A 15,974-nucleotide genomic window follows, 5' to 3' on the forward strand; every position below is an offset into this window, starting at 1 on the left:
AGGTGAAATAAAGCTAAACTTATGTATGGTAGGCCTGAATTCAGGAAGGAAGTATAGTTTTAAGACGGAAGGTTGGAGATTCAAAGAAAAAAGGTTGTAAGATTTCCATGATACACCAGGCTCAGAAAGAAGAGCTAAGAAAACCTCTCAAATCTTGGAAGGAAATAAAACCCAAATGAAAGAAAAAGATGTAGTGCCCTTGGAATAACCAATTGCAAAGGCAAGAAGATCTGAGAGGTATTATCACTGTATATCTCTTTCACATGCCTCTAAAAATGCTTTTTTTTTCCCCCTTGAGCTTTGACTAGGGATAATATTGTGAAAGAGAAATCACAAAACTACAGTGAATACAAAGAAAATATTTTAATAAAATATTCAATACAGTATTTCCCTATGGGGGCTTGTAAGAAGTGAGAAGCCAAAAAAGTAACTGTCACTTTTGGCAATCCAGTCCTAAATGAGACAGGAATGCTCTTATTTTTCTCTAAAGCTCCTTGCCCAGTTCCACCAATAGGCTGCCATCAGGAGGATGAGGAAACCTGCAAAGGTCATTGTGAAGAAGTGACTGAACAGAACCTGTTTAGAAGCAACTGGAGACCAGCAGGTTTTGCCTCAGGCCTCTCACCAGGTACAGTATCTGGGAAAAAAAAACAAAAAGAAGGCAACATAACATACTGGTTGATATACAAAAGGTGTTAACAACAAAATTTTGGGTTTCCGCCCTTCATCCTTTTGCATTTCCAGAGTGACCAACAGAAACAGAGAAATCTGTTTTAACCACTTTTAGTGGTTTTAACCTCTATGCAGTTTGAACAAATCATTCCTTGGCCAACTTTTGTATTCAAGGTCTATTATGCAATTCTTGGGTTTCAAATGGAGAAAAATGAGAACATACTGTTTCCTATACATAATATAACTGCAAATACTGCATGTATGAAACAAGTGTCAGCCATGAATCCTCCACCTTGGGTGTTACTGTTTATTGACACAGAAAGTGCTGTTGCTTGAATATGAGTATCATCTAGTGCATGAAGATATAGAAGGACAAATTACTGTGTTTCCATTCTGGAATAGTCTGACAGTGCTTTGCACAAACTATCAAAACTTGATAAAAGACTTTCTTGAGGTTGTCTTGCTGTCATGATTCCGATGTGTTTTGATTTCCTTCAGGAGTCATAAATTGCACCTTTGGCACAATGAGGGATGAGTTGTTCCTTCGGATAGAGTTGTTTCTCCTCATAGAATTGTTTCTTCTCATGGAATTGCGCTTCCTCAGAGAATTTTGATGGGATAGTTCACTCTTTTGGAGAGTCTGAATAAGGATCGAAGGCTTCTCATCCAGCTCTCGGGCACTGCACCTTGGAGCAGCTACTTTAACAGTGTTGCCAAATTTGGAGTAATCCACAGAATATACTCCTTCCTCCTCAGTAACAATGGACACAAAGCGATGGCCCCATTGTATCTCCTCGGCGATATAGGAGGTTCTTGCTTGTGTGGTAATGCCAGTAGTCTCGACCACTCCTTCGAGAATCACTATGACCTCTAGGTCTTGGTTGGCAAGGTCAGTTGCTGAGATATCATACAAGGGGCTGCGCTTGTCAATCACATGGCAGATGATCAAAGGGGCTACCAGAAAAATGTTATTGCTCTCAATTGGGTTATCAACAGGAATGTCCAGCTGGTGAATAGGCACCACCTCCCCTTCAGGTGTGGTTGTTTTCTTGACCACCTGGATGCGCACTGAGGCACTAATGATCATACTTTTCCTTAGGTCACCCACTCGGAACATGAAGCACAGCTTACCATTTCTAACGGCAATCACAGCATGGCGGCTGAAAATCAAAGTTTCCGCCCTTCTGTGAGCCTGAGCTGTTTTCATGAAAATGCAACCCAACATGACTGCGTTGATTATCAAACCCACAATGTTCTGGAGAATCAAAACTGTGATGGCCAGGGGACATTCCTCTGTCATCATTCTCCCTCCAAATCCAATTGTCACTTGAACTTCAATGGAGAAGAGGAAAGCAGAGGTGAAAGACCTGTAAGGAGTGATATCAGAAAACGGTGCCATCAGATCAAATTTTGAATAATGAAATAACATGCTAAGCTGAATTTTCCATTTTCTTCCTCCAAAAGCTATTCAATACTTTTGGAAACACCTGGCAACTTAACTTGTCAAATGTCTGATTCTAAACACAAGCACTTTCTCTCTCCCCCTCTCTCATCATAATGCCTCCACTTTCAGACTTCTGGGATACAATTCTGTTATTTTCTACATCACATAATGATGGGCCTACTTATATTAAAGCATTAAAAGAATAAGTTAAAATAATAAATACATATTTGTATCTACAGGCATATTTTACTTTGTGAAATACTTTCACAAAGGCATAGTTTACTTGGTGAAACTTTCTATGTTTATTATTTATTGCATATCTGTGTTTAAGTGACTTGAGTCATATGGGAAGGTATTGAGTAATAAATGAACATTTTATTATTTACAACCCTTAAAATCATATTCATTGGCTAACACTTATTGTATACCTTATACAGACAAAGCATGGTGCTTAAAGGTGGTACAAAACACATGACTCAAAAATATTAGTATTTTTAATAAAAAAAGAATGTTTTGCCATTCGGAAAGAAAACTTTTTTTAAATTGATTGTCCCATTTTGTTCTCTAATTCTAGTGAATACTGAAGCCATTAAAGGAAAAATTTGAGAAAGAGATTTGTAAGTGGCTATGTCAAGATCACATAATTAATGAGAACTTGAATTCTGTCACTTCTAGCTTAGTGATCTTTTGAAAGAAGCAAAAGGAAAGAGTGGACAAGTGTCAGTATTTTCTTGGGAAGTTTTTTCAAATTGTACCTCTCTTCCATATCTAGTGCAAACACTGATTTGGTAAGTTCAAAGTTGACTGGGCAAAACTTACAAAAAGCTCTCAGGTTAGTCTGATTTGTTCCCCTGGTTAAGATACACCACATTTGGTTATTCTTAAGGTTAATTTATTCACTTACCCACATAACCTATATTGTCATGGCTTCTTTACATAAACAAGGTTAGTCCTATGTTTGCCCCCAATGCCAATTCCAAAGTCCTCTAATTTTATAGATTAACCATGCGTAGGCTATCTGCCAGAGTATTATCTATCTATAAATGCCATGCACAATGACTGGGCAAAATGCTTAAACATTTGAATACTGAGTATACGCACTGCCCTTTGGTGCAACACCATGAGGGGTAAGCATATATGATGCTGTTGATTAGCTTTCCAGTGGAACGTGAAAAATTGCCCTTTTACCCCTTTTGCTGCTAAAAAGATTCATGGAAACCACAATAATTGCTTAGTGCACTAGCTACACAGAAGATGTGTTGTATGATACAAAAACTTGTAAAGATTAAGAATGGACCCCAGGGGAGGAACTTGGATACAGCACTGATTTCTAGTAATGTATATGTACTTCATGGAGCAGACTGACGGTGAATATTCCCATGTTTCATTTTAATGGCTTGGGAGATTATTCATATGCTGTATTTTATGTATTGTTTATTTTATGAAAGAATTTAATTCTAAATATTACGTGGTACAAGACCCAGCCTTTTATGGACACCTGTCATGCTAAACACCCTCAGAAGATGAAAGTGTTCAGCTGTTCATTTGTTCTGGTACAGAGGGAGTTAGGCTGAATGAAAGAAAACATGTTGGTTTATTTTCTGACTCATGTTGGAAAGTCATCCACATGAAAGAGAAAGTGAGCCATCCTAAAATGAGAATGGTAGAATGTTATTTGGACATACTGGTGAGTAACCATCACTCTAAGTTGTTTCTAATTTTGATGACATGGTGGCACATTTAACTTCCGAAAGGTAAGGAAATGTAAAGAATAAGAAATATTATCAGACATCTTTTAATTCCCTTTGGGAGAGAATGGAGATTTTCTGGTTCTATATTTTTGGTGAAAGAATTTTTATTATGTGCGGTTGGTTATGATTAAACTAAATGTTGAGATGAAGTATAAACAGTAGGAAAACGTTAAAAATAAAATTAGTAAGATTTTAACCTTAAAAGATTTCAAGTTATTTTTTTAGGTAAGAAGCAAAACTAGAAATCAAAAATTGTCATGCTGAGGAGATCAACTTTGTCTCACTGTATTTGAGACGTCATTTCTCACAGTAAATGGAATATTCATACCAGCAGGAATACATCAGGGTAATGAAAATGCTTCAGAACACATCTTGTGAAAAATAAAAGCTAGCAGTAAGACAGCTTTTAGCAACCAGTGCACTCTATAAAGTTCTTTTTAAAAAATCATCAAAAGGATGTTAGTTTTGATGCTATATCTTTCTAAATTTTTTTTTAACATTTATTTATTATTAAGAGGCAAAGATAGAGCATGAGCATGGGAGGGGCAGAGAGAGGGGGAGACACAGAATCCGAAGCAGGCTCCAGGCTCTGAGCTGCTAGCACAGAGCCAGACGCGAGGCTCAAACTCACAAACCGCTAGATTATTGACCTGAACCGAAGTCGGGCGCTCAACCAACTGACCCACCCAGGCGCCCCAACGCTATATCTCTAATAAACTGCTTCATGACTTCTTTTTCACAGGAAAAGCCAAAATATTTGTCTTGTAAATAAAATCTGCCATTTATTTTTGAGGTTTATTGTTTTTTAATCTCTTTTTATGAGTATCTACTGCACGTTTGTTAAAAATTTATCTTGATATGAAATTGGTTCACCAATATCAGTGTCCATAAATTTCTTAAAGAGAAATATTATAGAAAATGATACTTGGCCTACAAATACCTGTTAAACACAATGTTTTGTTTCTTTTATATCCGGTAAGCTGATGATCACCGACATTTTTCATCTATATTTTCTTTCAGAGAAAAGTTTGTGAAAAGTTCAAGACACAATAATATCTACTTGATGATAAAGGCAATGGATCAATTCAGTGTATTTTTCTCTTCTCAAAATCTGAGCTGAAATCTGTGATGTGTGATCTCTGCACACAAATGTTGCATCTCTTCCTGATACGCTGGCATTGAAGTTACTTAGGAAATGGAAGGACGGACAAGGACAAGTTCAAAGTCTGGGTTTCCGCTTCTGGCAATGGTATGCTAAGTTCAGAAGATTTCAGGGTCAGTAAAGGTCTCATTCTTTACAGCTGCTTGGCAGAATGGTGCTTGTTCAAGTTGCTTTGCTTTGTACACTATGCGAATTTGTAATATTACTCAGAAAATGTCCTGGCAAAGTTTCCAGTATTATTGCCATTGTTTCGCTTCAGAGTGACTATTTTTGCAATTGATATACATGATCTCTTTGCACCTTCCAACAAAAATTAAAGGACAGATCACCCCATCTAAATGTTCTTAGGCCATGTGAAAATATGTTCTTAGGCCAAGTGAAATCAAATTCACTTTACTTACCATTGAAACACTTACAAGAGAAAGAAGCAAAAGCTAGGCAGTCTGAGGACGGTCTTGTTTTTACTCTATTAAAACTTGTAAAGAAAATCACAACATTAAGGTACTTCTGTATAATCCCTTCCATGAAAAACTTGGATCAATTTCCATTAAAAGTTAATTTTTTTCTAGTTCTGCATCTTAGCATAACCAATGCTAGCAACCAGCTATTATATAAGATACTCTTGATAAAGAAGGGCTTGTAGCTACTTATTTCAATTTTAGTGGATTTTTAACCTAGGACACCTCTCCGCCAGTGTTTTCCCATTTCCCTCACTATTGCTGGAAATGTCATGGGCCAGAGAAATATTGGAACAATATTGCTAGCATTGACACAATATTTTTTGTTGTTCAGAGATATTTACCCGTGGACACTAGAACTATGGCCAGCAGCTTTTTCATAGTGAAAACTAAATATGTGCTTTTTCTGAGTGAGGCATTCTGGAATCCTCTGAATCATAACCATTTTTATAATAACCAGTGCAGTATTTTTAAAGCTAGCCAGAGGGATTGAAGCTCCACGTTTGCAGAGACTCCTCATCCATAAAGCTTCCTTTAAAACGATTTTAATGTGTCAGATTAGTTTTGTTTTTGTTTTTGTTTTTGTTTTTTTACTTCTTTGTGCCCGAAGGTACTAAAGGAATGCTTTATTTCACTTTCCACAAAAATAACTGTAAGAGGAGAGCAAGGGCAGTGTCCTATTTTTTCCCACACCGTTTTCAATCCCTGCCTCATCCCACTGCATTCTTACCTGACGTTAGTCACACAAACAGTGGACTCCAAACCACTTTTCTCCATTCCGCTTTTCTCCATGTAAGCGTAGATGTCCCCATGGGCAAAGGCCACGAGCCACCACATGATGGCGAAGAGCAGCCAACTGCAGAGGAACGACATGGTAAAGATGACCAGCGTGTGGCGCCATTTCAGGTCCACCAAGGTAGTGAAGATGTCCTGAAGGAATCGCCCTTGCTCGCGGATGTTCTTGTGCGCCAGGTTGCATGCCCCGCTCTTGGCGATGAAGCGGGCTTTGGGGAGGCGGTCTCGGACGCGCGGCTTGCGCAGATTCTCCGCGGCGATGCGCGCCAGCACATACTCCTCGGGGATGATGCTCTTTCTGGCCAACATCGTCCTGTCACCATAGCCAGCTTATTCACCTGTCTCTGACCTGACTCCTCTTCCCTCGGGACGTCCTCCTGCATAAGGCAAACGACGATTTTAAAACTCCCCCCTCCCCCATTTTCTCACCTCTTCAGTTCTTGCATTCAGGGATATGTGTATACGTTCCAGGTGACCTGCAAAGCTAAGGTATGATTTTATCAATCCCAACACGATTCTAGTTTTTGCGCTTGAGTTCTGGAGTCGCGGAGAAATTATCTGGTACGAATCGGAAGTGTTTCAATTTTCCGTATCGTTATGAACACGGGCAGAGCCTTAGTGAAACAAAACCAGGAGCCGTCCTGTAAACAGCAGGCTCAATGATAATTCCGAGATTAACCGCGTCTGTAGATTAGTGCAAAGATACAAACACGCGGCGTCTATGGTGGAAATTAAAACCAGCTGGGTATTACGATCCACTTATTATTTAGACGATATAGCAATATGAAAAGTACAGAGAGGAAATTCTTCCTCCGTTATTTTTAGAAGTAGGCAGAGAAAAGGCCGTGGCCTCTTGCGCAGTATAAATAACATGTTTAGTGAAATTTGACAAAATAATAATAAGCGATGTGCTATGTAACTTGAAAACGATGAAGAAGTATTTTAAATTTTAAAGAAGTATGAACTGCATTAAAAAAAGAAAAAAATCCCATTGGAATTCATAATATTGTAAATTGAAAACTTTACAGCGAAGGCTTCAAACAAACATACAAGCCGCAGGAAAAACCCGGACAATAACCTGCGGATTGCAAGATAGAGTTAGAAGAGTGTGCCCCCGAAATGTCCCTCTAATACTGTAAAACTTCTGTGTTTGGCATTTTAAATCATTTGCGGGGGTGCGAGCAGCCTCCCCCTCCCCTCCCCGGGAGGAGCGTTGAAACTTACAGACTCTGGGCAGCGGGCGCGGCAGCTGCACCTCCCTACACAGGCCGGCCGACCGCGGGCAGGTCCCTCGCTCTCCCATCCCGGCGCGCGGGTGCAGGGACCGCGAATGCCGGAGGGACAAATCCGGGGACCGCGTGTCCTAAGGAGAAGAGTTAAAATAATAAAAGGTGCAATTGAGTCTGAACGCGGGAAGGCTAGAGGAAGGGGGATGGGTGTAGATCTTCCCCTCCCCCGGTTCAGCGCTACTCCCTGGCCGTTGCAGTGCAAGGAGGAGGGGCTGGGGGAAGAGAACCTTGGGGGTGATGCTCTACAAATCAGCCTCCCGGTTCAGGCTTTGACGCGCGCCAGATCTATGAGGCCGCCGGAGTTGGCGAGATAGAGAAGGGAGGGGAGTGGGGGAAGGCGCAACCCGCGGAGGTAGGGAGCTGGCCAGGGGAGGGGCAACCGGGAGGGGGGTAGGGAGGGCGGGACCTGTAGGGCCAGTTCTCTTCCAGTAGCGGCGACCCCCCGGGCCTCCAGTTTGACACGCAAGTCTTTAAAAGGCTCCCTGCTCAGGAGGGAGAACTTGCTGAGTCCAAGTTCACTGACGTAAAGAGAATTTATTTTTTATTTTGTAATCTGGTAGATAACTGGGCTACTTAAGATTGAATAAAACCAGGTATAGAAATCAGAAAACAGTTTTCCGAGGTGTTCACGCTGTGTGCACACATATTTATATACATTAAATTTCGAACTAGTGGGGATGATACAGGTGGAAGATGTTCTGAAACCCAGTAAACTGTTTCTTCACCAGCCAAAGCTAGTTCTCAGGAAATTAAACGCGCAAGTGCACACAGGCACACTAAGACACCCGCCCCCACCCCCCAACCTACAAAAACAAAAACAAAAAAACATTTGGGGTCCCTTCCAGTGAGAAAGTTTACCCCCAACAAAAAATCGCTGTCAACACTTAGAACTCAAATGGCCATTTTTCAGTAATTGGTTGCTTTCTGAAATGTTGCAGCTTCTCTATCTTGTCTAGATGGTCTGAAAGATAAAACAGAGCAATTGCGCACAAGAAAGATTATACAGTGAATATCTTTCTATAGCTTTTTGAATAGGAGCCAGCCAAGACAAATGTGCTTTGTCCCATAGATCAGGCCTCCTGATTTGGCACTTGTGTTAATGGAAACTTTAATTCTTGGAAATTTCACGTATTTTCCAAGACTCAGGACAGAAAGTGTATGGAGAATAAACAGTATGTTCACTTAATTTCCAAAAGACCTAAAATTAGTGTTTAATAATGGCAGTGAAGAACTTTTTCCCATTGTGGATAGATCTTAGTGCCATTCAGCCTGGGGATGCTGGTCTGTTAGTGGTAGCTCTCCTCTCTACTGATGTTAATTTTTCCAGTAATTTATGTCATAGATTTACTACATGTGTGTGGGGATCTATTTGTATAGTTAATCCCCTCATTGTTCTATTTTACAATTGAGTTTGGTGTACAAGTTTTTCCCTATTATGATTTTAGCTCAGGGAATATTCATTGAACACCTATTTTGTAAAGATTTTTTGTTTTTTTGTAGATATATATATATATATATATATATATATATATATATACACACACACACACACACAATCATAGTTGCTGTCTGAAGAGGCAAGTGGTTGTAGTGATAGAAATGGGAGTTTGATAATAAATTCCAATACAAGCAAGGATGTGAACCAAATGAGAAAAAGAAATACAACCAAATTGCTATAGGAATTCAAATGAGAGGTAGTAAGACAAAGACAATAAGGAAAGCTTCATGGATGAATTGACGTCTGATCCAGTCTTTAGACAATGTATATTTGGGGTATGCAGAAAGGCAAAGATAAGACATTCCACAGAGAGGAAACATCATGAACAAAATTATGAAGTACTGGCAGGGGTGGGCTATGATTTAGTAACAGAAACTAACTGAATTACCATCGATGAAGCAAGGTCAACAAGATGGCAGGATTAGACACTTGGCGTTCAGTGTTGCCTGGGCAGCCGTGGTCACCACTCTTCTCAACACATGGGTTATTCATGTACTTGTCTCCATGCCACTCACCACCCCCCCCCCCCCACCATGAAATGAGAGTTACTAGAGGGCAGGGCTGGGAGTCCTTTACCTCTGGGTCCTAACTAAGCCTCTAGCTTACCACAGCTCAAATGACAGAGGTGCTAACAAAATACTTTGGAATCAATATGTGGAAAAGGTAAGGCTGAAAACCGTATTGGGGACTTGAAAATAAATGCATTGATGGCCTTAAATGCTCAACAAAGGAGTCTGGGCAGTTTTCAATGCATAAGGGTAAGCCATGGAAAGATTTTGATTAGAAAAAACACAGTAAGAGTCTGATTTAGTAGGGTTGATCAGGAAGCAGGGGCTATGATGGCTTTGGGAGGTGCATTTCTGAGTAGAGTCCCTTGGGCTCCAAAACTCTGTGATTGGCAGAGGGAGATACTGGAAACTATTATATTAATTAAAAAAGGAATTGCGGTCTGGGGCTGCTAAGCAAATATATACAAAAAGAATGTTACATAGAATCAGTAGTGGGAGAGGGAAACGACAGAGCTGACTGTGATATTTACTGTGGTGACAGAAAAATACAATTGACACTTGAACTGCATGGGTTGAACCACACAGGTCCACTTCTAGGCAGTTTTTTCCCGATAAATACAATACAGTACTGTAAATGTATTTTTCTTAATAACATCATTATTATTATTTTCTTAATAACAATTTATTTTCTCTAGTTTACTTTATTGTAAGAATACAGTATATAGTGCATATAATATACAAAATACACACTGTTTGTTATCGGTGAGGCTTCTAGTCAAAGTAAGTGATTAGTAAAGTTTTTGGGGGTGTCAGAAGTTATATGTGAATTTTCAACTGTACATGGGGCCGGCACTTCTAACCCCTAAGTTGTTCAAGGGTCAGCTGTATTTATTATTGATCGATATCTAGTTTCTCTCCTTTTTGATCTTCCTATTCTCATATTATGGCCCAAATAGTGAACATTTAAATTTACCTTTGAGAAGCTTGTTAAAGAAATCAATGTTTTAAGAACACATTTACTACTTAAGGCTTATTTTATTAGTCTACTTGTTTAATCATTATTTTGCTGTCATCCACTAACAGTTACACGTGTTTTCTTTACTCTTCAATAATTTTCCTATTTGTTCTTTGATTAGTGAAGACTAATTTGTGCTCCACTCTTGAGGAGACCAGTAATAAGTTTAGAACAGAGCTAACTTTTAAAATCTTGTGATTTTCTTGACTTTAAGATGTTAAAAATTCTGTTAGAATCTGCTCATGTTGCATACCAGAGGAATTTATGTGACTGGGAAGCAATTCAAGGATATCTGTTCACTTTTAAGTAAACATCTGTTAGGTTCCTTTTAGACCCTATGAGCATTTTATTTGTGAATAAAGAAGTTTCTGCAATTCCTAATTTTTCTGAAAACAAAGTTTGTCAGGTGCCTTCAAACAAGTAGAGAAAGTATTAGGCTGATGCTTTTCCCAGTTGTCTATGGCTTTGATTATCAAATATAAATTGGTGAAATCCTTGAAAGTACTCTCTAGATAAAGGGTGAAGTCCTTGCATTTAATGTGCTTGCCTTTGACTAGACTTGTGAATATCAAACTCTTGGATTTCCTGAGCCATATTAGACGTAAGAATTTGGAGAGTCTTCAACATGACAATGGAAAGGATTCATGTTAGCAGCCCAAGTAACAGTTGGTCTATTTGCTTGGTATGCTGCCTTATTAGTGTCCTCATATAAACCACTTTGGAACACATTGCTTGGGAATCAGCTTAATAAAACTCTTACATAAACTAGTAATCAAAACAGCATGTTATAAACTCACTTTTTTTGAGTTATCATGAAATGGCAATGACAGTATAACTCTTCTTACTTATCTGTTCCAATGAGTTTAGAGACCATTTCTTTTTGAGATGTGTATCTATTTATGTACAAAAAAGTCTCCCTGTCCTTGAAATTAGGTCACCCCATTTCTTCAAGGATATCCATCAGCACCATTCATGAAAAAGAATCCACCCAGCTTGCATGCTCAGCTCCTCAAACTTATGGCAGCTCAAGGTGTGGATCCACAAGTCAGGAAGGGAGGCATTCGTAGTAATCACTACCTTTTAGTACACATCTAGGTGAACAAAACAAAGCCTCTGTGCCAAGGCGTTCTTGGGGAGGAAGCTGTTAGCAAACAAGTAACTGAGTAATACATTGTGTAGTTATCAATGGTGTCAAAATTTATAAGGAGAATAAAACAGAAAAGTATTGAAAGTAACTGGAGCCAGAAATGGACAATTTTACATATGGCTCAGAAAAAGCCACTTTAAGAAGGAGGAATTTGAAGGAAGGATTAGCCAGCTGATCAACAGGGGGACAGAGTGCTTCAGGCAGCTCAAGAGCAAGTATAAAGGAAATGGTTTGGTATATTCAAAGAACAGGAACAAGACCAAATATAGAAAGGAGAAGAGGAAAAACAGACAAGTGGGGGGAAAGTGGCAAGAATATTCACTTATCTATCCACCCCTCCATTTACCCAAAGAATAGAGAGTCTGCATATACTAGGCTCTGAAAAACATTGACCTAATCCTTTATACAGCTATGCTGGGTTGTTTTCTTCCTTTCACACACGACTCAAAGTATGGCTAAATAACTTACCCCATATCAAATACCTAGTAGATGAAAAGCTGCAACAAACTCAAAACATCTGAACCCAAATCCTGTGCTTTTCTCACTGGACAGTATCTCAAAGGGATGGTTGTTATTCCATCATCCAGCTACATGAGAAATACCTGGTAACATTATTTTATGCCCCTCTAGGCTTTTATTGAGCAAGAATAGAATAAGATATAAAATCTTAGGCCCCCACATGAAAATATCTTTAATGAGAATGCTTAAATACTCTAATAAAATAGAGCCTATTTAAAGGTTCCCCTGGAGATTCTCTTGCCCACTCAGGTATAAGAAGCTCACAGAATTGTTATGAGGGCAAGATGACACAATCCATATCAAGCACTCGGATAGTGACTAGCCTGTTAAAAGTACATATTAAATGTCGGTTCTTATTAATGTAGCAATGCTGATTTTGGTTTGGTGATGGTCGAGAGATCTCAGAGCTGGATGTGGAGGTGGGAAGGGGGGAAGGTATAGACCCACAGATTCCTAATAGTTAACTACTAGTTAACTATCTTCCCTAACCTAAGACTGAGAAAAAAAGACATGACCCGTGTCATTTTATAGACTTGAGTATTATTTTTGAGAACTCACTGACCTTCGGAGTGTTCACTAACCAACACTTGCAATAGTGTCTCCTCAACTCTTGAATTTAATCAAGACACCAGGAACTGAAAAGAAGCCAGCCAAGACGCTAATAAAATAAGGACCCAGGAAATCAACATGTCTGCTTTACTATAATAGTGTTTCCAAGAGAAAAATGGTTCCTTCAGTCAAGTGGAGAGTACCTGTGGTAATTATTTTCTGCTGGTAGGGCACAAAATGCTAGTACTAAATAAAATGGGTAGGGTCTTTTCCAAGAGAAGATGAAGAATAGTGGCCTTGAAATTATGCTTTGATATTCTTGTGCCAAGAAAGACAAGTTTGCATGAGCCTGGGATCTGTCTTACTATAGGAACTCTTTGCAGGCTTCTCTGAAGCTCTTAGGGAAAGAGCAATTCCCAACAATGTCCTGATCTGTTGCTAAGCTTTCACGTCACAATGTTTTGAAAAATCAGTGACTCATATGGTGCTTGGAAAGGGAAATCTGACATTTTCCAGAACTCTCAGTAGGGTGACTCCTTATTGCCACCTTTCATAAATGCCAGTTGCAGAAGGGATTATAGAAGTTGAAAGTTTTAAAATGATATTTAGACTCCACGATTATTTGCCATGATTTTTTTCCCTGCTACTAAATGACCTGGATTTTCCTTTAGGTAAAAATTATCTGTGCCAGAAAAGCTTTCACAAAGTCATTTTTCTAAACAGGTTCATATCAGAATTAAATAGTTGGTATTTGTTACTAATTTAAAATGCCAAGTTACCTCATTTATTGTTAGAATAAATGGGGTAAGGGGTGCCTGGGTCAGTCGGTTAAGTGTCTGACTCTTGGTTTCAGCTCAGGTCATGATCTCATGGTTGTGGGTTTGAACCCCGCATCTGGCTCTGTGCTGACAGCACAGACCCTGTTTGAGATTCTCTGTCTCTCCCTCTCTTTCTGCCCCTCCTATGTTAGCTTTGTCTGTCTCTCTTTCAAAACGAATAAGTAAGCTTAAAAAAATAAAAATAAAATAAATGGGGTAATGATATAATCTTTATGTAAACCTACAGAAATTTATTATGCAGTTGGGTAAATCTTTTTTTTAAATAAATTTTTAATGTTTATCTATTTTTGAGAGAGAGAGCATGAGGAAGGGAGGGGAAGAGAGAGAGAGGGGGAGAAAGAGAATCCCAAGCAGGCCCTGCACTGTCAGTGCAGAGCCTGATGTGAGGCTTGAACCCATGAACCGTGAGAATGTGACCCCAGTTGAAACTGAGCCACCAAGGCGCCCCTGGGTCAATCTTTTTTTTAAAAAAGTGAAGAACGGGGAAGATGCATGAAATATACTGTAACCTTTTGTTTAAGTTCACATAGTTTTAGAGTCAGAAAGATGTGGGATCAGTTGTCAGTTTTGCCTCTTCCTTAGTTGGTGGCTTTGAGCAACATACTCTATCACTCTGAACCTCATTTCCTCTTCTGTAAAATGGAGACACTAACGTCTGCCTCTCAGAGTTGTAGAGCTGAAACTAGGTGAGGATGTAAGGGATTTAGCACACACCAATATACTTAAAATGTAATGTGTTCTAAAAAAATCATAACTTTGAGACAGCTTCCTTAATTAGTATTTAATTAACTTATCACTATAACTATTTTAATATTTTCTTAACCTGCATTTGTTAATATTTTTGGATCAATAGTGGGTAATGATGGTGGTAACAGTCACGGTCTTCTCCTTAGTGATTTTGAGACAATGCTTCCAGAATATTTAATTTACATAGTTATCATTTCAAGGTAGATAGGTGTTCTTTCTACTTTTCTAGGTTTTTAAAAATTAATAATGGCTGGTGAATTACATAAAATGCCTTTTAGCAAATGTCAAAGTTATTATTTTTTTGTTTGTTTGTTTCTTCCTTGGCCAATTAACTTGGCAAATTAAGTCACTAGGTTAAAAAATGTTGAATTATTTTTACATTCCTGAGATAAACTGCACGTGGTCATGGTGAATTATTATTTTAATATAATGCTGAATTGCATATACTTATTTAGGATTTTTGCATAAATATTTATAAGTGAGACTGGTCTGTATTATTCTCTTTGTGTTCTCTCTTCCTGGTTTTGGATGAATGTTATGAGCCTTTGTAAAATTAACTGATGCATTTTCCTTCTCTCTGGATCAGAATAGTTTAAATAGAATAGGGATTAGTTCCTCCTTGAAAGTGCAATAATTTTGAAATCATCTGATTTTTTTTAGGAATAGTTCTTGGCTCTTTAAATCCTCTTCATTCTTTGTTTGTTTGTTTGTTTCCCCTCTGAGACACCTGTTTCAGAACTTCTAATACGTTCTCCATATTTTCTTATTATGCTTCATATTTTTTATCTGCTTGTTCTGTGCTGCATTCTGGGTACCTTCTAGATCTGTGTCCAATGGAAAAAAAGTCCCTCATCATCTAAGCTTAATTACTATTTAATTTGTCCATTGAGTTTTTAATTTAATTCAATTTTATTAAAAAATTTATTTAATGTTTATTCATTTTTGAGAGACAGAAAGAGTGTGAGCGGGGGAGGGGCAGAGAGAGAGGGACACACAGAATCCGAAGCAGGCTCCAGGCTCTAAGCTGTCAGCACAGAGCCCAGCGTGGGGCTCAAACTCATGAACTGTGAGATCATGACCTGAGCCAAAGTCAGACACTTAACCGACTGAGCCACCCAGGCACCCTGAGTTTTTAATTTTAATGGCTCTTTTTTCTTTGCTAGTTCTATTTGGCTATTCTAAATTAATCTACTTTCTCTCACCTTTTAAAAACCTGTGCATAGCACCATTTAACCACTGCATGGATCACAGATCAAGACATAAAATATACCTATCACTCTAGAAGATGTCCTGCTGCTCCTTTCCAGACTGTCATTGCTCCCTACCAGAGCTAGCACTATTATGACTTATTTCATCATTAGTTTGTTTTGTTTGCTGTTGAATTTGTATATGTGGACTCATAGAGTAGGTACTCTTCAGTACCTGCCTTCCTTTACTTAATTTTGTGTGAGATTTGGCTGTGTTGTTTTACATGTATTTCAAAGTGCTACTAAACCACCATTTATTTACCCATAAATAATTTTTTTGGGTTTTTTTTTTGTTTTCTTTTTTTTGTTTTGGGTTTTGGTTTTTTTTTTTTA

At 38.6% G+C, this 15,974-nt stretch overlaps 1 protein-coding gene across 4 annotated transcripts; it reads right to left on the bottom strand.

Annotated features, from left to right (window-relative positions):
• Positions 1 to 348: 348 nt before the first annotated feature.
• KCNJ8 (potassium inwardly rectifying channel subfamily J member 8) lies at positions 349 to 8,155 on the bottom strand. 4 transcript variants are annotated; one of them, XM_045463817.1, is made up of 4 exons: positions 7,978 to 8,155; positions 7,507 to 7,645; positions 6,218 to 6,659; positions 349 to 2,039 (listed from the first exon to the last, which is right to left on the bottom strand). In XM_045463817.1, exons 3-4 carry the CDS (start codon positions 6,589 to 6,591, stop codon positions 1,139 to 1,141), a joined length of 1,275 nt encoding a protein of 424 aa, XP_045319773.1. In that variant the 5' UTR covers positions 6,592 to 6,659; positions 7,507 to 7,645; positions 7,978 to 8,155; the 3' UTR covers positions 349 to 1,138. The 4 variants fall into 4 exon arrangements, with proteins under 4 accessions (XP_045319773.1, XP_045319772.1, XP_045319771.1 ...); XM_045463816.1 differs by lacking the exon at positions 7,978 to 8,155 and adding an exon at positions 7,799 to 7,926; XM_045463815.1 differs by lacking the exon at positions 7,978 to 8,155 and having other exon boundaries at positions 7,507 to 7,932.
• Positions 8,156 to 15,974: the final 7,819 nt, after the last annotated feature.

This window comes from Leopardus geoffroyi, chromosome B4 (assembly GCF_018350155.1).
Source record: "Leopardus geoffroyi isolate Oge1 chromosome B4, O.geoffroyi_Oge1_pat1.0, whole genome shotgun sequence".
In the NCBI taxonomy this organism is placed as follows: domain Eukaryota; kingdom Metazoa; phylum Chordata; class Mammalia; order Carnivora; family Felidae; genus Leopardus; species Leopardus geoffroyi.

Excerpts from the sequence above, each read along its gene's own strand:
- KCNJ8 (XM_045463817.1), bottom strand. The coding sequence starts at position 6,591 with ATGTTGGCCAGAAAGAGCATCATCCCCGAGGAGTATGTGCTGGCGCGC. Across the intron at positions 2,040-6,217 it reads GTTTGTGTGACTAACGTCAG|GTCTTTCACCTCTGCTTTCC; the intron begins GTAAGAATGCAG and ends CACTCCTTACAG.